The sequence below is a fragment of the Diabrotica virgifera genome, chromosome 7 (genome assembly GCF_917563875.1).
Source record: "Diabrotica virgifera virgifera chromosome 7, PGI_DIABVI_V3a".
NCBI classification, from domain to species: Eukaryota; Metazoa; Arthropoda; class Insecta; order Coleoptera; family Chrysomelidae; genus Diabrotica; species Diabrotica virgifera.
In genome coordinates this window covers 225,175,217-225,199,319 of record NC_065449.1, presented here as the reverse complement: position 1 = coordinate 225,199,319, position 24,103 = coordinate 225,175,217, and the positions used below count along the sequence as shown (strand labels likewise).

At 31.5% G+C, this 24,103-nt stretch overlaps 1 protein-coding gene across 2 annotated transcripts in view; it reads left to right on the top strand.

Annotated features, from left to right (window-relative positions):
• Positions 1 to 22,457, top strand: part of LOC114348778 (uncharacterized) — an 882,222-nt gene extending 859,765 nt beyond the window's left edge. Inside the window, exons 5-6 of one of the 2 annotated variants that reach the window (XM_028299269.2) lie at positions 11,791 to 11,901; positions 22,168 to 22,457. In XM_028299269.2, the coding sequence (XP_028155070.2) occupies positions 11,791 to 11,901; positions 22,168 to 22,312 (256 nt within the window). In that variant the 3' untranslated portion in view covers positions 22,313 to 22,457. The remainder of the gene's footprint in view (positions 1 to 11,790; positions 11,902 to 22,167) is intronic. The other variant, XM_050657193.1, reaches the window with a different exon arrangement.
• Positions 22,458 to 24,103: the final 1,646 nt, after the last annotated feature.

Genomic DNA, 24,103 nt, shown 5'->3' with positions numbered 1-24,103 from the left:
ACCTGAGTAAGGACCAGGTATTACCTCGGCAATAACCAGGTAATATTTAAGATATTTAAATTACTTGAATATGTAAACCTACTATTAAATTATTCAAAAATAAGTCATTTCTATAGTTTCTAAATTCTGGTCAAATTTATGTTTTTGAAAGATATCTATTTCATCTGTAATTCAAAATCAACATTTAATTTCATAATTGATTAAAAAAATAGGACAAATACCTATTTAATGAAATTAAGTACAATTGGATACTGTAGTCGACCATTTGCAATAGAATTGATTAGTAGAACCGTGTACCTGACATAGCAATTAATTACTTAAATCTATCTAGAAACGAGAATTATTCTAGTTTAATTGCAATTATCTCAGGAAATGAAACCGAAAAAGCATTAGGAGAATAAAAAATTACTGGGAACTACTTTCAACTGGGCGAAGTTTTTCACTATTTTCAATATTATGAAAACACTATGCATTGTAGATGAAAATGTTCAACAGGAAACGTTCTTGAAAATACTGGCATTTTGAAATGAAATTTTCTAAATAAAAAATGTTTATAAATAAAAAAGTTATTGCAAATCAAATCCTCTTCTTCTTTCTTCTTCTTTTTGTGTAGACATGACTCTGTCTGTTTTTCAATGTGCCTCTAGTAAGTTGTCGTTCCATCCTTTTCGTGGTCTTCCCACTGATCGTCTTCCTATTGGGAACCGTCTCTCGCTGTCCTGACTACCCTATTTGTTGTCATTCGGCTTATGTAGTCATTCCATTCTATTCTTCTGTTTCTTACCCAGAATGTTATCCACCTTGCATCTCCGTCGTATATCTGTACTTCCAACTCTGTCCCATAGAGTCTTACCATTGATTTTTCGAAGGGTTTTGATCTCCGCTGTTTCGAGCAATCTTGTTGTCCTCTCTGTGCCGGGTCGTGTTTCTGCCGCGTATGTCATTATTGGTCTGATGACTCTTTTGTAAATTCTGCCTTTCATTTCTTTTCCGATATTTTTATTTCTCCATATTGTGTCATTCAGGCAACCTGCGGCTTTGTTTGCTCTATTAACTTGATCTTCCACTTCTGTTTCGAGTCTTCCGTAGCTAGATAGTGTGATGCCTAGGCATTTAAACTCCATCACTTGTTCTATTATCTGACCTTCCAGCTCCAATTTACATCTTATTGGATCTGCTGTTATAACCATGCATTTTGTCTTTTTTTGAGGAAATTAACATGTTAAATTTTCTGGCGATTATGTTGAATTGGTGCAGCATACGTTGTAACTTCAACTTAATCTCTTCAGTTTGAGAGATGTATTGCATCGTCCGCATAGCAGATTATTTTAAGTTGTTTTTCTCCCATTTGGTATCCTTTTTTATTTCTTACTTTTTTTTATTATTTCGTCCATGATAAGGTTGAACAATAAAGGACTCAAGGAATCCCCCTGTCTTATCCCATTGCCGGCTTCAATTGGGTTAATTAGTTCATCTTCCACTTTTACTTTTATTGTGTTTTTTTAATAGATGTTTTCTATCGTTTTAATTATTACCAGAGGTACCTCTCTCGAGTATAACAAGTGAATAACGTCCTTTAATGTGACCCTGTCAAATGCTTTCTTAAGGTCCACGAAAGATAAATATGCCGGTTTGTTGTATTCCAACGATTTTTCTTGAACTTGCCTCATTATATGACCTTCCCGACCTAAAACCTTGTTGTTCTTCTGCTTATGTTATAATTTCATTCAATTTGTTTGTTATCACTTTTGTTGTTAATTTTAATGTTGTGATTAACAAGTTAATCCCTCTGTAATTCTCCGGGCCTGATTTGTCTCCTTTTTTGAAGAGAGGTATAAGGATGCTTGATCTCCATTCTTGTGGTATTCTGTTTTGTTATATTATTTTTTGTATTAGTTTAAATAGTTGTTTAGTTAGATCTTGTCCTCCGTACTTTAGGAGTTCGTTCGATATTCTATCGTCTCCTGGAGATTTTCTATTTTTTAATTTTCTTAATGCTTCCTTTACCTCTCCCTCCTCGATGTTTATTTCTTCGTTTGTCGAACTTCAGGTGCTGGTGGTTCATTATCGTCGCCTTTAGCAAATAGAGATCGGAAGTAGTCTGCCCATGTTTCTTCTGAATGCGTTTCGCTTTTATTAACTCGTTCATCTCCTTTCTTTGCCCTCTGATCATTCTCCATACTTATTTTTGTGTTCCGTAGAAGTCGTGTTCCGTCTGTTTTGAGAAACGCTACCAGTGCTCCCTTTTTATTTGCCTCACTAAAGTATTCGTTTCGTTTCTGATTCGTTTGTAGTGGTTGTATGCCTATTGTGTTTGTTTTGTTCTGTATTGTAAAAAGGCTTTCTTCTTTTCTTCGCATTTTATCTTAACTTCCTCTCTAAACCGCGGGGTTTTCTTCTTTAATATGTGAGTATTCCTTACTTTTCTCTCTCCAAGTGATTCTGTTGCAGCGTCGATTATGTTATTTTTGAGCTTTTGCCAGCTTTCATCGATGTTATCGTTTTCTAATATTCCATTATCAGCAATCTTCTCTGATATTCTTTTCCTGTATAAGTATTCCGTGGATTCCATGTGTAGTCCATCGACTTTGTTTTTTGTTTGAGTTGGTGCTGCCCTCTTAGGTGTGAACTATTTCATAGTGATTCGTATTTTACATAATACTAGGCTATAGTCGCTACCTACATCTGCTGAGTTGAGGCGCCTTACGTCGATTATTATTTTTGATGGATGTATATCTCTGTTGGTTACAACATAATCTATTAATAATTTTCGTTTTTAGCAATTTCATTGTGTTTTTGCTTAATTCTGGGTATTACTTGTTTACCTATCCGATCGTTAAAATCCCCCAGTATTATCATCTTCCCTCTAACTTGATCTACTACTTGTTGGAATTCGTCATAAAAGATTTCCCTTGTTGTTTGAGGCTTGTTATTTTCCGGGCCGTATACTCCGATGATGTTAAGCTTTTCCTTTTCCATTCTAATTTTTGCTGTGACAATTCTTTCCGATATATATTGACACTCTTTGATGTGATTTTGGTATTTCAAATCAATCAGAAAGTAAGTATTTTTTCAGTTGTTTATAATAACTAAATTAAACATTAACAATGTTTAAAACACATTTTGCAATGTGTGTTCTTATGTAGTTACTACAACTGCAAAAGATGGGACCGCTCAGTAGAGTAGTTTTTAAACAATTTTAGTTGTTTAAAATATATAACGGTTTTTAATACCTAACAGGTTGTTTGAATAAAGTTTCTAGGGCAATAAAAGGCAGAATATTTGGAAAAAGGGGTTTTACATAAATACTCTGCCCTAATTAGCAAAATACAAGGAAAAGTTATTTACCAGCAATTTTATTGCTGGAATCGAATCTTATGATTGTATATATTAATAATATAGATATCCAAAGTCCGCAGATAGTGTGCTACTTTTTTATAAACAAAATGGCACTCGAAAATCGTGTTTTTTTCAATTGTTGCTCTATAACTCCAAAGATTTTAACTTTACACCAAAAACACCCAAATAAATATTCACCGCAATTAAATTCTGCATAGAGACGTGTTTTTTTCGATTTACTTCGACGAAAACTTTCCCCGGAAAAAGCGGGTTTTTCCAACAAAATCTTTAATTTTCAACTAAACTTTTAGACAAGTAGTTGTTAATCAATAATTAAATAACTTGGTAACGTAAGAGCCCTTTCCGTATATATTATAATTCCAGAAGTCTATGGAAATTGAATGAACAGTTTAGCAACAATTAAAATGTTAGATAAAAATTTGCGGTCACTATAATAACGACAATAATTAAGATGTATAAGAATAACTACGATTTTTTCATAAAAAGACACTATACCTATCTAATGTACTTTACAGAATTGAAATTGGACTATTTAAGCGGCCTCAGGAATATTTTAAAATTATAAAAAAAATTTTGGTTTAATATCTCGGGAAATATTAAACTAAATTAAATTGTGAAAACGGTATTCGAAAGACAGCGACAGGACGCTTCTTTTAAAAGAAAAACGTTTAATTATGACGAGTGGTTCCTGAGATACAACCGGTCAAAGTTGACCGGAATTTACGGCAAAGATATAAACAATAGGATCATAATTTTCAAACTATCACCTTCTTCTTTTTGTCCTCTTTCTCCATACCAATTTTCATATCTTTAAAATCCTCATAACATATATTATTATAATAAAAACTATCGATAATACGTGTGAAAACTGCCAAAAATAGCAAAATTCCAATCAAAAATTATAGGCTATTGATTATATTCAAAATAAGATAGCTAAAATGAACTACAACGTTAACGGGGTTTTATTATTTCATATGGTCAATGGACATCTATATATGAAAAAACCGCGGAGTGCTACCATTTAAAGGGGTGCGTTTTTGAGAAATGGGTGAATTAGTCCCTGGGCACAGGTTACATTAGGATGAGTTCTATGCACTTTTGGTACAAACATACCTACATAAAAATTGTTTCTGGTTAAATTTCCTATCTAAATATCACTGTTTAAAGTCAATCATACTTCTTTTTACAAAAATATATTCAAAAGAAAAAGCACAAAGAAACACAAAACAAAGAAATTTTGTTTTTTGTCCCATAACTTTTGTTCACGAGGATATAGGTATAGACATTGCTTTACAGAAAAAAAACCTACATATTTCTTCTTTAAAATGTTGTTTAGTAGAGGTAATTACGATTTATAGTTTTCGAAATATGATTTTTCAAAGTTTGACACTCACAGCAATTTTGGGCAATTTTCCTTGTTATATCACAAATATTCTTCTGTAACTTTTTTCTACGTAACTTTAGGTATAATATGCAATGGTACACGTAATAAAAATAGAAATCAATTACCCTTAAAATGGTCTACTGTATAACGTTGTACCACTTTGTTTTAAAGAGATTATGGTTTTTCAAGGTTTTATACTTTTAACGATTTTTTATAATATAATATAAAAATAAAATAATATTATTATATAATACCTAATATAAAAAAATATTATTTTTTACATTTTTTACGATTATTTTTGAAATTTATCATTATAATTTTTTTTCTTATACATGAATATACTATATTGCTCAATAAAGCGACTTACTTTCTGTTCTTTAAAATGGTGTATCATTTATATTTAAATAATGGAAACCGAGTGATTGTTTGATATTTTTTTACCTATAATATTTCAAATTATTTCTTTTACAAAAAATACATAAACATTAGTCTTAGAAAAAGTCACTTTAGTTAAAATTATTTATACGTTGACATTTAAAAATTTTTCAAAATCAAGTCCATCTCTTCGTTAGCATTAGCTTCAATATCTTCCTCTGACACCTCAGTTATCTTAGAGTTCCCACAATTAGTACCCATGCACATGCACCCTTTGCAGAATATTGAACAACTAATTCCTATCTTCCTACAACCGCAGTTTTTTACATCCTTTTGTACATTTACATGCTATTTTTTCAAGCAAAGCTTATGGTGCAGGAGATTTGACAGTAAATATTGGAATTAATCCATATTTTGAAGTTTGCCCGGCCAAGTCAAGTGATAAGATTCAATCATAACACACAATCACAAAAAAAAATTATAATGAGAAATTTAAAAAATAATCCTAAAATCAAAAATCGTTGCAAGTACTTATTACATTTCGAAAAAGCATATCTTATTAAAAAATAACCTTAGAATTTTTTATAATACACCATTTTAAAGTAAACCGAATAAGCTTTCTTTTTTTATTATATAATATATACCTAAATGGAGAAAATAAGTTATAATGGGGAATTTAAAAAATAATCGTAAAAAATATAAAAACTCGTTAAAAGAAATCTTGAAAAGGATAACCCCTTTAAAGAAGTTGTACAACATTATACAGTGGAACATTTTAAAGGTAATTGATTTCTATTCCTCTTACACAGGGATGGGCAAAATCCGGCCCGCGGGCCGCATCCGGCCCTTTCGCTTATTTTATCCGGCCCGTTGAAAAATCCCGCAAGCAAATTTTTTAATTTTTTTTAAGGGATTTTGTTAAAATCAGCAGCATAATATCAATATACATAAATTAATTTGTGTCGTTAAGATATAAATAAATAACAAAAGAAAATATTGTATTAACTGATTTATTTAATGACCATTAATTTAATATTATTCTTTTTCTTCTGCTGCCGACTCCAATAACGAAGGCTGGCTATAACCAATGCAAATTCGTCTCTATCTTTTGCTTTTCTTAAAAGCGTTTGTGTGTGTAACTCGGTCTAATCACCAATGTTTTTCAGTTAGGATATTTGTTCCCTTTTTCCTTCCTTCCGTTCCTTTTTCCTTCGAGTTCACCCTTCATAATTAACTGCAACAATTCGTAATTATCATTTGTAAGTATGTGTGTCAAATACACTATCTTTCTCCTTTTAATAGTGATCAAAAGTTCTCTGTCTCTTCCCATTCTGTTCAACACCATTTCGTTCGTAATATGATCGGTCCATGGTATTCTCAAAGTTCTCCTAAAACGCCTCATCTCAAAAGCTTCCAGTTTTCTCGTTAGGTCAACATTAACAGGCAAAGCTTCAGCACCATACAGAAGAATAGAGTGGATATAACATTTTACCATTCGATATCGGATTTGCAGATTGAGTCTTTGGTTACTCAGAAATTTCCTTATCATCAAAAAGATTGCTCTTTTCTCATCAAGATTGCTCAAATCTTGATTGCTCTATTCTTGATCGAATTTCTGATTTCGGATTTAGATCTTTCGTAATCCAGACACGATTTTGTTCAGTTGTTCAATGTCTTTATTTTTTTTCTGGATCCTTGTTATGACTTAATATAAGGGACCATGTTTCTTCATAAATTACGAGACATATTTAAATTGGACACAAATTGTTCACATGTCCACATAAGTAAGATATTTATTATTACTATTATTTATTATAAACAAAATCTTTGTCCAAATGATTTAAGATAATACAGTATTTTTGTCAAAAAGTTTCTTGGGCAGGGACAAAACTCAAAAACATTCAAAAACTCAAAAACTTAAAAACCAGAAATATTCGCGTGTGCAGAGCGTACGTACGCGGTGTAGTCTTCCGGCCCGGGAGACATTTTGAAAATTTCATTTTGGCCCGTGCTTAAAAGTATTTGCCCACCCCTGCTCTTACATGTACCGTTACATGCCTAAAGTTGCGTAGAAAAAAGTTACAGAACAACATTTGCGAAATAACAAGGAAAATTGCCCAAAATTGCTGTGAGTGGCGAAATTTGAAAAATCATATTTCGAAAACTGTAAATCCTAATGACCTCTGCTATACACCATTTTAAAGAGAAAATATGTAAGATTTTTTTTCTGTGAAGCAATGGCTATACCTATATCCCCGTGGACAAAAGTTATGGGACAAACAACAAAATTTCTTTCTTTTGGGTTTCTTTGTGCTTTTTCTTTTGAATACATTTTTGTAAAAAAAAGTATCCTTGACTTTAAAAAGTTATATTTAGATTTAGGAACAATTTTTATGTAGACAACTGTAGGATTTAGGAATAATTTTTATGTAGACATGTTTGTACCAAAAGTGCATAGAACTCACCCTAATGTAACCTGTGCCCAGGGACTAATTCACCCATTTCTCAAAAACGCACCCCTTCAAATGGTAGCACTCAGCGGTTTTTTCATATATAGAGATTCATTGACCATATCAAATAATAAAATCCCGTTAACGTTGTAGTTCCTTTCTATAGTACATAATCAATAGCCTATTAGGTTGGAGAAAATGTAACCCTCAAAGTTCAAAATCGGTATACGTTAACAAAATGCATTTTCTCGGCTTCCCATGGAGCAATTTCCTTCATTCTTTTTTTGTTCCCTAATAACTCGAGTAGAGCCATCGAACTAACGCATTATTAAATGTCAAACTTGCTTTTGTTTTGTTATAATAGATTAATTTATTTATAAGAACAGAAAATTACATATTTTTTCCAGTTGTATACTTTTTTAAACGCTTTTATTTAGTTCAATAGTTTGCGTCAAATCTTTAGACGTTAATTTGAGTGCCTTTTCTCCAATCCAAATGAATGAATATTTGCAGACATATGCATTCGCGGGAACAATAAACGAATAATCAATATAAATTGTTTTTTTATGTTTATTAATTGCTTAAATAAAAAAAAAACGATTTTAATGGAAAATGCTTAAATTCTCTTGTTTTTTACAATGTAAACTTTTTACGTTAATTGTTTACGTTATGCTTCATAAATAAACAATAAAATTTCAAATTTTTTGCCGATTCCGACTACTTTTCATATTTGTACATCATATGTTTTATACATATTTTAAGAAACATGACGATATATTTTAATGTTTGAAAAGTGTTAGACTAAAAAGCAAAAAATAAAAAATATGAAAAAAAATTTTTAAGAAACTCTTTTCTTTAGTTACGAGTGACTAAAATTAACAATATCAAAAAAATCAACTAAAAAGCAAAAAATAAAAAAATTGAAAAAATCTAACACATTCGTTAAAGAAAAGCGTGGGGCGAAAACCGTTTATTCGATGAAGACGCGCCACGTTTTTCTTTGACGAATGTTAGATTTTTTAAATTTTTTTATTTTTTGTTTTTAGTTGATATTTTTATATTGTTAATTTTAGTCACTCGTAACTAAAGGAAAGCGTTTTTTTATGAAAAAATCATAGTTATTCTTATGCATCATAATTATTGTCGTTATTATAGCGACCCTAAATTTTTAATTAACATTTTAATTGTTTGTAAACTGTTCATTCAATGTCCATTGGCTTCTGTAATTATAATATATATGGAAAGGGCTTTTAAGTTACCAAGTTATTTAATTATTGATTAACAACTACTTATCTAAAAGTTTAGTTGAAAATTAAAGATTTTGTTGGAAAAACCCGCTTTTTCCGGGGAAAGTTTTCGTCGAAGTAAATCGGAGAAAACACGTCTCTATGCATAATTTAATTGCGGTAAATTTTTATTGGGTTGTTTTTGGTCTAAAGTTAAAATCTTTGGAGTTATAGAGCAAAAATTGAAAAAAACACGATTTTCGGGCGCCATTTTGTTTATAAAAAAAGTAGCACACTATCTGCGGACTTTGCATATCTATATTATTAATATATACATTCAATCATAAGATTCGATTCCAGCAATAAAATTGCTGGTAAATAACTTTTCCCAAAAATGGCCTATTCTCCGATAATCAGCCCAGACTAAAATTATAATAAATATATGAATATTACAGCAAAGTTTTACATTTAAATTTCTAATTTTTGTTTATAGAGCATAAAAATAAAGAAAGCTTAATAATTCAACTTAATCTGAATAATTCTTGTTAATCTAACAAATAATATTGTAACTAGTCGTAGCCTAAACTTCACAAAGCAGGCGGCTTATTCACAAAATTACACTCTTGATTAACACAGGATGCCTAATTTCCTTTGCTTTGAGAATTTATTAACATTTGGATCAAGTATATAGAGGCAAAGAACTTACAATTAAATTATATTTTATTTACGTTGCTTGTCATGTGTAGTCCCAAATACACGTTCTTTGGGCACGTTTTTTACAAATATACAAAAAATATAATACATGATATAATATGTCTTTGAGTACATAAATTATCCTGTTGTAGGTAAATAAAAAAGAATGTGTGTGTACTTTGTACGCACGTAAGAAGATATTATTCTATTATATAGGTAATTTCAACGAAGTAAATATACTTAACAGGTTATTTGTATTTTATTTAAAAATTAAACTAACTTTCTCATCAACCACATCAAAAATTTTTTATTAAAACAACCAAAAATCAAAAAAAATTGAATCGCCCAGAATTCGAACCCGCGTCATTCCAATCACGGAGCTAACGCCCTACTAACTACACCAGCGAGGTCCTTCTAATTGACATGTAAGTTTCGGATATAATTACACAACACGGCGAGACAGTGTAAAAATGTTATGCCTACATAATATGTTATTATTTTACTACAGAGAAACACAAATCCAAAATACAAGAATTATAATAAATAATACATTTACTAAAAACACTAATATATTCTTTTAATGACTTATTTGCACGGATACACTTACATAAATACATATCTTGAAAGATTAGCAAGAAACTACATACTGTCTGTGTGCGCAGGCGCGCAGATTTATGTACAATTTTACCCTCAATCGAATCGAGCCTAAAGTAGAATATCTTCAAAAAAGTGTAACAAAAAAATACAACTAACGGAGTTGTTGGAAAATAACTAAATAACAAAAATAACTGAAAAAGTAACTAAAGTTTATTTTATTTGGGGCAGTATTTTATCTTACAGCAGTGTGAAGAATCACTCCGTAGTTGATGTAAAAAACAAATATCAAACAAATAAGTATAAGACAAATTCATATTGAAAACAAACGAGTATAGGCACTTTGAGTACGCGAGCCTCAAAGCTGATTAAGTGATTATATTCGCAGCGACTGACGTTTTTTTTTTGGAATTGCTACGAAAATTGACTTCATTCATATTTTAACTTTGGTCCCCCGATTTATAATTTTCTGTTACAATAACTTCATTTCAAAGTAACTAACCAAAGAAGTATCGAAATTATTTATTAGAATTTTTTTTCGGGACCTTTTTATACGTGGTAATATTGTTATTTATTATTAATATTTATTAATTTGTTATTAGCTTTATTTCCCGAATAAAACAGCAAATTAAATATTTAAGTAGTTCTGTAAATTAGTCCTGTCGCCAGGGGGTACAACGGCCTCCTGTATTCAGATGGACTTACCCAAGTTTTTTCTATGTATTTTGACCCGTAGAATACGAATTTTTTGGGTAACAGTTGATCCGGATGTCGATAAGATTGTTATAAACAAAGAAGTTGAGGAATTACATAACAGCGATTTCTCGCAAAACAAAACATGTTTTTGTATTTTTTGGGCCATTCTAACCAAAAAGTGTTCCTACAATTTTTTTCGTAGGATGCATAGTTTTCGAGATAAACGCGGTGGAACTTTCAAAAAATCGAAAAATTGCAATTTTTGTACCCGAATAACTTTTGATTAAAAAATAAAATAGCAATTCTGCTTACCGCATTTGAAAGTTCAAGTCAAAGTATATCGGTTTTAGTTATTTGCATTGCTAAAAATTTATTATTTTATTGGTAAACAAAAGTATAAACACCTAGTGCTGGAATCGAACGAGTAGGTAGAGTAGGTACAAGTGCAAGCGAGGCTATTTCTACGTAGCATGCATGTAAACGTATGTATTAGGCACGGGAAACACTATGTGTTTATAGCTTTTTTTAGCCATAAACACATAAATTCTTAGCAATGTATATATTCGAAACCGATAGAATTTGACTTGAACTTTCAAATTCGGTAAGCCGAATTGCTATTTTATTTTTTACTCAAAAGTTATTCGGGTTCAAAAATTGCAATTTTTCGATTTTTTGAAAGTTCAACCGCGTTTATCTCGAAAACTATGCATCCTACGAAAAAACTTGTAGGAACATTTTTTGGTTAGAATGGCCCAAAAAATACAAAAACATGTTTTGTTTTGCGACAAATCACTGTTATGTAATTCCTCAACTTCTTTGTTTATAACAATCTTATCGACATCCGGATCAACTGTTACCCAAAAAATTCGTATTCTACGGGCCAAAATACATAATAAAATCTTGGGTAAGTCCATCTGAATACAGGAGGCCGTTGTACCCCCCCTGGCGACAGGACTAAATATTAACACAATAATTTAAAAATGAATTGCAGTCTAATACATTTTGTTTTCAGTTATCCTGGTCTCTATTCTCCGCTCTACCTAGAACGACAAAGTCCTAAATATCTCATTCAGACGATTTCCAGATTAAGACAAGCACTATTGAATGACGAGGAAATGGAAAAGTAAGTCAGATAATTATTTAAATAGATTAACACTATAAATACACAATCGCTTTTACACATATTAAATGTTAATTTATGTTATTTAATTGTAAAAAATTTTTTTCACATACATCTAACAACCACTGTATATAGTCTTTAAAAACTGTTTATAATAATCTATGTATAATTTCTATCAAAGTAAAAAAAATGCGGCCACAAGTGACTAACGAGAGACTTTACACCCATGATTATACAATAAGCTCATAATACGAAACTATGCACTAAATCTTTTTAGTAGTATTTTTTAAGCTAAGTCAAAAAATACAACTTACAACAAAAATAAAACAAAATAAAATTATTTTGTATTTTATATAGATATACAAGGTGTAACAAAAAGGCAGGTCATAAATTAAATCACATATTCTGGGACCAAAACTCTTCGGTTGAACCTAACTTACCTTAGTACAAAATTTGCACATAAAAAAAGTTACAGCCCTTTGAAGTTACAAAATGAAAATCCACTGAATCGTCTAAAAAATGAAAAACTGTTAGAGATTTTTTATTGAAAATAGACATGTGGCATTTTTATGGGAGAAACATCTGTAAAATAATATCAATGAAATTTGTGTACCCCATAAAAATTTTAAAGGAGTTTTGTTCCGTTAAATCCCCCAAATATTTATGTACGTTCCAATTAAATTATTATTGTGGTAAGATTAGTTGAACACAATGTTTTTAAAATTGTTTTACCTGTTTGTACTTTTTCGATAAGCCAGTTTTTATCGCGACATTTTGAACATTTTTTAAATCCAACACATATTTTTAAATCGTTTAGTAAGCAAGACTATAGGGACCTGGTAATATTATGAAAATAATATTCTAGAATCTTAATCATTTACAAATATGTAGTGGATTTTACAAATATTCACAATACCTCGACATAAACTGGATTATCGAAAAATTACTAAGAGACAAAAATTTTTTAAAAGCATTGTGTTTAACTAATGGTGCCACAATAATAATTTAATTAAAACTTACACAAATATTTTGAGGTGTTTAAGGAAATAAAACCCCTAATAAAATTTTTATGGGGTGCACACATTTTACTGTTATTTTTTTTTAAGTGTTCCTGCTAAAGGATGTCACATGTCCATTTTCAATAAAAAATCTTTAATAGTTTTCGATATTCATTTTGTAACTTCAAAGGGCGGTAACTTTTTTATGTGCACATTTTTACTAAAGTAGGTTAGGTTCAATCAAACTATTTTTGGTTCCAAAATATGTGATTTAATTTATGACCTGCTATTTTGTTATACACTGTATAATATACTAGGTCTGGATCCCGCGTATGAAAAAAAAGTTGATTAATAGCAAGCTGAAAATTTTTTAATAGCTTAATTAATAGCTTAATTAGTCTAGTCGGACAAACTTTGATATATGGGAACACTGGAACAGGGGCAGTTTTAATTGTTTAACAGGTTAAAAATTTCGAACGGTCAGACCACGAAAACGGCACATTTATTTTGTCCGACAGAATAGACTTTAACTCTCCGAACGGAGATTAAACTCTCATGCAAAAATCAAACTGCTATTTATCACCAAATGGTCGTTTTAATGAGTGGAACATGTAGAATATGTAAAATGACAGGGATTATGACAGGTGATAAATAGCAGTCTGATTTTTGCATGAGAGTTTAATCTCTGTTCGGAGAGTTTAAGTCTATTCTGTCGGACAAAATAAATGTGCCTTTTTCGTGGTGTGACCATTCCAAATTTTTAACCTGTTCCACAATTGAAATTGCCCCTGTTCCAGTGTTCCCATATATCAAAGTTTATCCGACTAGACACCGTTAAACTATTAAAAAATTTTCAGCTTGCTATTAATCAACTTTTTTTTTCATACGCGGGATCCAGACCTATACATTTTTATACCATTTATATATATGTACATACTCATGAGCATGAGCGTGCATATACGCTCTACTTAAAATACCTTCAATGGAAGGGTGGTCCTGGAAAATCCCCAAACACTTTGACTTTACTATCAAAGGGGACATCTAACTTGAAATTGATTTATGCATCAGCTGAAAGTAAAGCATTTTAACATTTTGTTAAGTACTTTTACAAACATATTCCAATTTTGTATCTAGGTTTAATACAACGCGAAAAAAACTTAAAAGTATCAACCGTTTCTTCTTCTTCTTCTTAAAGCTCCATTTCCTATCGGTGGTTGGATATCATAATGGCTATGGTCACTTTGTTGGCTGCTGCTCTGAACAGTTCTAATGAACTACAGTTAAGCCATTATCTAAGGTTCCTGAGCCAGGAGATGCGTCTTCTTCCTATGCTTCTTCTTCCTTGGATCCTTGCTTGCATAATAATTCCCAGCAACTCATATTTTTCTCCTCTGTTGATTTGACCCAAATATTCCCGTTTTCTTGTTTTTATACTGTTCATAAATTCTAACTTCTTATTTAAACGTCGTAGCGTTTCAACATTGGTAATATTTAATATTCTTCTGTAACACCACATTTCGAACGCTTCTTCTTTTCTTATGTGTTGTCTCTTTAATGTCCAAACTTCCATGCCGTATAGTAATATAGAAAATATGTAGCATCTTAGATCCCTTAATCTGAGAGGCAATTGAGGGTCTTTGTTTTTAAGCAGTGTCTTCATTTTTATAAATGCTTGCCTTGCAGTTTCTATTCGGACTTAAATTTCTTTGCTTTGATCATTTTTATCTTCAATCCAGGTTCCCAAATATTTGTATGTTTTTACTTTTTCTATTTGTGTTTGCTCTATCATTAACCTTTCATTTCCATGTTGTGTTTTTAAGATAATCATAAATTTTGTTTTTTTCTTGTTTATTTTTAGTCCATATCGAATGCAATAATCGTTAATTCTATTTAACAATTCTTGAAGCTGTTCCAGGGTGTCTGCCATTATAACGGTATCATCAGTGAATCTTATGTTATTTACTATATTTCCGTTTATAGAGATTCCATCACTTAGTTCCGCTATCGCTTTCAGAAATATGGCATCACTCTATACGTTAAAACACTAGCGGTGACAGAACAAAAACCTGTCTTACTCCTCTCTTATATCAATATTCTCGGACTCTTGTTCTTCTATCTTTATATTGGCCTTTTGATTCCAATACAGATTGATGATAATTCGTAAATCTCGTCTGTCTATATCTCTGTTTTTCAATAATTCTATTAGTTTTCATGTCGGACCCTGTCGAACGCTTTTTCGAAGTCGATGAAACAGGAATAAATTTGCCAAGAAATATTAGATATGTTAGATATTATGTTATGTTAAATATTAGATATGTTCAAAAATTTTAAACAGAGGAAGTACACTAACATTACACAATAAAATTTATAATAATAATATGTCATACAAATAAGTTAGACGAACGAATTTTGCTAGATTTACGACTTATTTTTTGATGCATTTTAGGTTTAGTCGTTTTTAAGTCATTATTTTTAAAACTCTATGCGAAATCCTTAGAATATAGTGTAATTTCTAAAAACAATTCAGTATTTTTCTTTAGGTTTTCACACCGGAAGGACGCATACATATATCAATTTCTAAAAACACTGAAAAATGTCTCATATAGACGAAAGTTACGAAATCTTCTATCCAAGTATTTTGAGGACAAACATCTTTAAGCGGAATTTGTCAGAGACTCATTCTTGTAGGTTTATTTAGCATCCTACAAGCTTTCCTTATGGTACATATTTTAGTCGCTGATATCCTTAAGCATTTTACATTTTCCTTAAAATTTTGGACGTGTTTAGAAGTTTTGAATTCTTAAGTTCGACTGGAGAGTGTCTCTTTTACACAGGTACATACGTACAAATGAAAAATAATGACAGTTTGCTACATTATACAGGGTGTCCCGAAAAGATTGGTCATAAATTATACCACACATTCTGGGGCCAAAAATAGTCCGATTGAACTTAACTTAGCTTAGTACAAATGTCCTCTTAAAAAAAGTTACAGCCCTTTGAAGTTACAAAATGAAAATCGATTTTTTTAATATATCGAAACCTATTAGAGATTTTTTATTAAAAATGGACATGTATCATTCTTATGGCAGGTACATCTTAAAACAAAATTATAGTCAAATTTGTCCACCCCATAAAATTTTATGGGGGTTTTGTTCCCTTATACCACCCCCCATCCCAACTTTTTTGTGCCTTCCAATTAATTAATTCATCATTTTGGTACCATTAGTTAAACACAAAGTTTTTAAAACTTTTTTGCCTCTTAGTATTTTTTTGATAAGATAGTTTTTATCGAGATGCGACTTCTTGTTTAATATATTTACATAAAAATTTTATAGGGGTTTAGTTCCTTTAAACCCCCCAAATGTTTGTGTACATTCCAATTGAACTATTATTGTGGTACCATTAGTTAAACACACTGTTTTTAAAACTTTTTTGCCACCTAGTCTTTTTTTGATGTTACCTTTTATGAGATGTGGCTTCTTTTTCAAAATATACCCAAAAATGTAAGTTATAATAGTTATTTTCCTAACAAGTGCAGAAAGTCATTATTTTCCGTACGCGACTGCAGTTTGCCGAACGCCGCGAAGCGGGAGTTCGGCAAGCAGTCGAGTGCGGAAAGGAGACTTTCTGCAAGAGTTAGGAACAATATTTTTTCTAAGAGTCTTTAAAAAATTACCAAATCTTAATCAAATAATTTAATTAATATGAAAATACATACACAAATTAATTCTTTGACAAGGTTGTCAAAACCAAACTTTCAATATAATTAGTTAGCATGACGACGATCTTGGTTTCCATGACGATGATTCAAAACGACTGTTATTGTCTACCGATTTGACTTTGGAATATTATGTCAAAATAATTTTATTTCATCGAATTGTCGCGTTAATTTCATTAAAGCAGGAACACAATAAGATATATTTGAAATAAATTAGTAAATAATATCTAAATATTAGTTTATTGCATGTAATATAATTACTTTAAGGCCATATTAACATATCTAAATTAACACGCGTGCGGAAAAGTAAAAAACGCGTGCGGAAAAGTAACACGCGTGCGGAAAAGTAACACGTGTGCGGAAAAGTGAAACTTTCTAAACTAAAATGCGTGCGCGAAAGTAGACATTTTTGCACGCTCGTAGAAAAATAAATTTTCATATTATTAACTAACAGGTGTCTATAACCATAATATACAAATTTTATATGTGGGTTATCAAGCTAAACACTTGCTTATCAAAAAATTACTAGGAGGCAAAGAAATTTTAAAAGCTTTGTGTTTAACTAATGGTGCCACAATAATAATTTAATTGGAACGTACACAAAAGTTTAGGGGGTTTAAGGGAACAAAACCCCCATAAAATTTGTATGGGGTGCACAAAGATGTTGCTGCTATAAAAATTTCCCATGTTTATTTTCAATAAAAAATCTCTAACGGTTTTCGATATATGAAAAAAATCGATTTTTATTTTGTAACTTCAAAGCCGGTAGATCGTGCGCAGATAACATATTCGTGATGCAACAAATAATAGAGAAAATAAGAGCAAGGAATCTGTTTACTCACCTAACATTTATTGATCTGGAAAAAGCCTACGACACGGTACCTTTAAAGAAACTCTTTGACATTTTGACCACGATAGGCATAAGCGAAGCATATGTGCGAGCAATTCAAAATATGTATCAAAATCCGAAAAGCTGTATTAAGCAGGGAAAATCTATGTCGAAACCATTCCCTGTTACAAAAGGTTTAAGGCAAGGGTGCTGCTTATCGCCAACACTATTTAAAATATACATCCAGAAAGCTCTGGAGCAATGGAGGAAAACAGTTGCTGGGATGGGAATAATGATTGAAGAAAACTGCTTAACAACTTTGTTTTTTGCTGATGACCAAGTAATTCTTGCCAACGATGAACATGATATGGATTATATGCTAAGAAAGTTACAGATCGAATATGAAAAATGGGGCCTATGTATGAACATGGAGAAAACGGAATATTTGAGAATAGGAGAGGAAACCGAAGATCCGGAATTAGAGTTAAGAAATATAAGGAAATGTAAGGAATATAGATATTTAGGAAGCATAATATCAGAAGAAGGAACTACAAAAAGAGACATACAGCATAGGATACAGCAAGGAAGGAAAGCAACTCGTATTTTAAATGGTCTACTATGGTCTAACAAGGTGAAGCTGAACACAAAGTTAACAATCTACAGAACAATTGTAGAACCTATTATAACTTATGGAGCAGAGTGTTGGCAACTCACAGGAAAGGAAAGAAAAAATATAGAAGTAGCGGAAATGGATTACTTACGTAGAGCATGCAGAGTATCTAGATTAGAACATGTACTAAATGAGAAATAAGACGACGGACAAATAGTTTATATTCCACGGTTGACCATATAGAAACAAAGAAATTGCTATGGTATGGTCATGTTATGAGGATGTCAGAGGAAAGATGGCCAAAAAGAGCATTAAATTACACACCCATAAATAGAAGAAGAAGAGGAAGGCCTACAGAAACATGGAAGAAAGGCATAGAACAGTCTATGTCAGATAGAGCTATTGACGAAAACGAATGGGTGGATAGAAAACGATGGCGGGCGAAATGTGGGATGCGGAGGAGACCGTAGGAACCCCACTACTTATATATATATATATATATATATATATATATATATATATATATATATATATATATATATATATATATATATAACTTCAAAGGGCTGTAACTTTTTTTGTGTGCACTATTGTATATAGGTAAGTGAGGTTCAATCAACCTATGTTTGACTCCAGAATCTGTGGTATAATTTATGACCAATCTTTTCGGGACACCCTATTTAAACGTATGTCCACAAATGATTTCGCAAATTTGCTTGTAAACAATCTAGTATAGTAAAATAGTCGTTGACTGTCTATTAACTACCTATATACGAATATATGTGTATACCCTATTCCACGAACATACGCCTGTTTTGGATTACTTCGACAACGAATATTTTACTGTGCAAAATAAGAAGAACGAAAGTAAATTGCAAATTACATTGTTGTTTATTGAAGTAATTATTAGCGCCATTTACTTTCGTACTTCTTATGTTGCACAGTAAAATATTCGTTGTCGAAATAATCCAAAACAGGCGTATGTTCGTGGAATGGCCCATATTTCATTTGGTCTAAACTAGCAAGTTAGTTATATCGGTCTAGGTAAAAATTGCGAAATGCGCATAAACCAATGTTCTTATAATATTATTTTTCATTATTTTATTACATTATTTAAAGTAGAAAGTAGCAAAGTATTTCTATTTGAAGGGAGTTCTTAGCTATCTTATTCTTCTTCTTCTTTCTAGCATGATCAATCAAGTTAGTAGGCTACTGCCTGTTCATTAAGTTCATTGCCATCAAGTTTTCCCCGGACGATGAGGTCCAGCATTATCGGCATAGTTTTAGTGGTCGGTCCTGTGGCATTTTACCTACTGGGTTATTAGTTTTTGCGCTTTAACGAGTCTGCTGTCCTCCATTTTTTTATATGTTTGTTCCAATATCTTCGTCTCTCTCTGACCCACCTTCCTATTTCCTGTGTTCCACAGTTTTGTCTGATATCTTCACTTCTTGTTCTGTCCCGTAGAGGTTTGCCTTACATACTTCTTAGTGTTCTCATTTCAACTGTTCTCACTCATCATTTGTAAAGTTCTATTTGTGTCTATGGTCTTGTTTCTGTCGCATATGTTGTAATAGGTCTTACTGTTGTTTTATAATATATTTTGACTTTGCTTTCAGTATTTAGATATTTGTTTTCCGAGATTCTAGCTGCTTTCATTGTTTGTTTTCTGACCTCTTTTGAGAGATTACCATAGCTTTTTAATTCCTCACCAAGATATTTGAAGTGATTCAACTTTTTCACAGTTTTGGAGTCAATTTCCAATTTGCATCTTATTGATTCTTTGAAAACTACTAGGCACTTAATCTTCTTGTTGTTAATGAGCATATTTAGTTCTTTAGCTTTAGTAATAAATGCATGCAGTAGCGTTTGGATATGGTCTTCAGAATAAGCGATAAGGACAGCATCGTCAGCGTAGCAAACGACTCTAGTCTATTCTATTGAAGAATTTCATTAGATATTCAGAACTCCCAGAATGTAGAAATATTTTCCCACACTGTGAAGACCGTACTGTAACTTTTTACAGAGTTGAAACATTCACAGTGAGCAGACCTATTTATACTATTTTGTGTAGGTATCTACTCGTTTAGGTTGATTAAAAATACTGGCTAAATATTATGCCGTTTAATGACAAGCCAAGCATAAAAATATTACAGCGTCTGCCATACTGTGTAACGATAATATAATTTTATCGTCGAGAGTACGCCAATGAATTAAGTAAAACACGTTTTTGTACTGTTTCGAACGATATAAAAAAAGGGATCGAAAAGCCTAGTTGATTATTCTTGGAGCGTTGATCGAAGAATAATAGACAACAGCGAGGTACAAGAGGTGAGTTTATGTAGGTAGTATTTCCCGATTATTTTCCGCTGTCGTTTTGGCGAGCTGAGCGATTCCGACAGTTTTCTTTTTACCTATCCTTTTACCTATCCTTATATGAGCGGTGATCGTATATCCTTTGTATGTCTTTTCAATCCGGCGAGGTGAGCGGGATCTCCTTTCTCCCTTTCCTTATACATTCATGTCGTATTAATTAAGGCAATTCCTATTTCGCGCGATCGTCAAAATCATTTATTCATGTACAAAAATATCCTCACATCGGCCCGAACAGTAAGCTCGATGCGTAGGAATTATAATAGTATATTAAGTATGGAGAACGGTAAGGGTTTTATACCGATCGAAGACAATTATTGTCTGAGATCGGTTACCCTTAACGTTCGACATGCCTATAATATTTTTTGCACGATTGATACCATTATAAATTATAAAATTATACATTTTCGTCATATTGACTAGTTTCATTCATTTTATCAAGATATATACTTTGGTTGTTAGGTAGTAACTAGGGTGCATAACAGCAATGGAGAATTGAGTTTTTATTTAGTTGTCAATAATTTTAAGTACAATTTTGATTATTATAAATTAAAATATGAGCGAAAGTGAATTTGAAGAAATTGAACGGGCTTGGGAAGAAGGGTGTTCCGCAATTATTCCCGAAAAATCCAAAATCCGTTATCAAAATACCTACCAAAGTTTTAAAAAATGGTGCGAAGGCAAGAATTTAAGAATCGAAGAAAAGACTCTATTGGCATATTTCGTTCATCGACAGTGGCAGAAAGCTATGTAGAAGATTCTCTTCAAAATAAAATAGATTTTGCCGAAAAAATATTGTGCAATACTAGTAATACTACTAATGTATTCGATTCTGCAAGAGTTTCTGTTAGAAGTGAAACCACAGCCCAAACAAGTGGGATTTCATTAAATAATTTAACAAATTGTACCATAAGTTTCAATATTAATAAATAATTGTTAGTTTTCTTTATTCTTTCAAAAAATAAATTAAAATTAAGAGATTTTTTAACTCGACGGTAAGTGATTACTTACCGTCGAGTTGGAGTACTTACCGTCTAGTTGGATTACTTATCGTCGAGTTGCTAGTAAATGTCACCTACTGACGTAAAATCTGTCACGGTAAACAGTCAAAAATGATCAATCGTGCAAAAATATATTTTATTAACGAAATTAATGAGTAATTAAGGCTAATTATCTAACCTTCTGTTTATTTTGATTGCAAATATTTTTTTTAAAGCGAACTCTTTTTCTTCGACTGATAGTTACCTGGAGCAACAACAACGCAACGACCTCATTACATTGGCGCCCGAGCAGGGACATAGGCTTTTCGATCCGATTTTTATAGCGTTCGAAACAGTACAAAAACGTGTTTTACTTATTTCATAGCGTACTCTCCACGATAAAATTATATTATCGTCACAACTCTTTTGTTTGTAAAGTGTGTTGCTATAGGACTAAAGCCGCGTTCACTCAGCAGCTAGCAACAACGCAACGACCAGCATTGTCTTAGGATTATGTCCTCAAATTAAACTATTTCTATATTTATCTGCTGTTAATTTGCTAATGATTCATAATATTTAATATTCAATACGACAGAGGTATACAAAATTAATAATGAAGAAAGAAGATGTCTGTAAGTAGAAACTTTGTAAATAAAAATTGCTCTGCTTGAAATAACGCTGTAAGTATTTCATGTGCTTAAAGGTCCAGTCATTGAAACATCTATTATACTTTGTAGTCCTAACTTGGTCTATACATTTTTAGCATATCTTCAAAACGGTCCTATAATCCTGCCAGGCTGGATTTGGAACATGACAGAAAGAGAATTGCAGCAGATTTTGGCACGGGTCGGGCAAGGCCTGGAGTTATTGAGAATAGATTGAGACTTTTTAACACCATTGGAAGATAATTTAAACCATTTTGAAATAATAGATGGTTTTTACAAGATTTTTTACACTTAATTAATTTTTAATATATGTAATTAACAAAAATGTATTTATAGTATATATTATTATTTATAAAGATTTAAAGCGATTGTTTAAAATACATATCTTTTTATATAAATAAAATTATTATTATCAAAAATTCTTAGAACCATTTTTGGGACCGTCAATTAAAATGGACTATGGCATCCAAGATACAACTTTTAACTATATATTACAGTTATACACCGATCAAGATATTGTGAAATTCGTTAAATTGCAGAGGATTAGGTGGGCTGGACACATTGCTAGTATATCAGATCATGAATATACAAAGAGATTAACATTTTCAAAACCAGATGGCACAAGAAATAGAGGACGACCACCAAGAAGATGGATTGGTGATGTGGAAAAAAACCTAAAATATGTGCCACTTATGATGATGATCATTATTAGAGATGTGTCAATAATCCATATTAAAATTGATTTATAGAACTTAATAAACCAAACCAATATGTCTTTTGTAGCCTACTGATAATGTTTAGGTTATTCACATTCATACTCAATAACTCACAGGCTAAACGATTTGATTTTCTTTGAGGTTTGCACCTACCACCATATTAATACGGAAAGAAATAAAGTGGTCTACATAACTTGGGTGTCAGGTTGTAAAGGGGTTCAAGTTAATTTTTAACAGATTCGTAGGCAAAACGAGGCTTGAGCGAAGGCTTCGGAGCACAGATCCGTTCTGCGACATCAACAAAAAAATAGTAAAAAATTAACTTTAAGATAACAACACCTGAAGAGAGGCAGACAGAGTCAAACTCATAAAAAATTAACCAATTGGTAAATGATAACAAGATATTCTCGTTTATATTAACTTAAAAGTGCTAGAAAAAATTATAGCTGGAAATAGTCCTGTCGCCAGTGGGAATACAATGGCCTCCTTAATTCAGCGTGACTTACTTAAGTTTTTTTTGTATTTTGACCCATAGAACACGAATTTTTTGGGTAACAGTCGATCCGGATCTCGATAAGATTGTTATAAACAAAGAACTTGAGGAATAACATAACATCGATTTTTGGCAAAACAAAACATTTTTTTGTATTTTTTTGGTCATTCTAAGCAAAAAATGTTTTTACAAGTTTTTTCGTAGGATGGATAGTTTTCGACATAAACGCGGTTGAACTTTCAAAAAATCGAAAAATTGCAATTTTTGAATCCGAATAACTTTTAATTGAAAAATAAAATAGTAACTCTGCTTACCGCATTTGAAAGTTCAAGACAATTTCTATCGGTTTTGATTACTATCATTGCTAAGAATTAATTTTTTTATTGTTAAACAAAGCTTTAAACACATAGTGATTGAATGATATTTTCAATGCATTTCCCATTTTAGTGCGGCCGATATGTGAAACAATTGCACATTTAATGATACAAGCATATAATTTCTACCACATATACTACACATATAAAGGTTCAAATTTAGATATGAGGCCATCTCAGATTTTGCCTTTTACAAAAATGGCGGGCGTTCAAAATGGCGGCTATACTTAGTGTTTAATAGTACCACATCTTTTGAACGAAAAGTCCGATTTCAACCAAATTTGGTATATAGGTTTTCTTATTTACAAGAGAGATGTGGTGAACCGGAAGAATCGGTTTACCAGAAGTTGTGTTTTTACTGGTTGTTTATATAAAAATATGTTTTTTTTTTCAATTTTTTCCCTCTGTATATATTAATTTTTCAAAAAGGTAATACCGCAGTTGAAAAGAG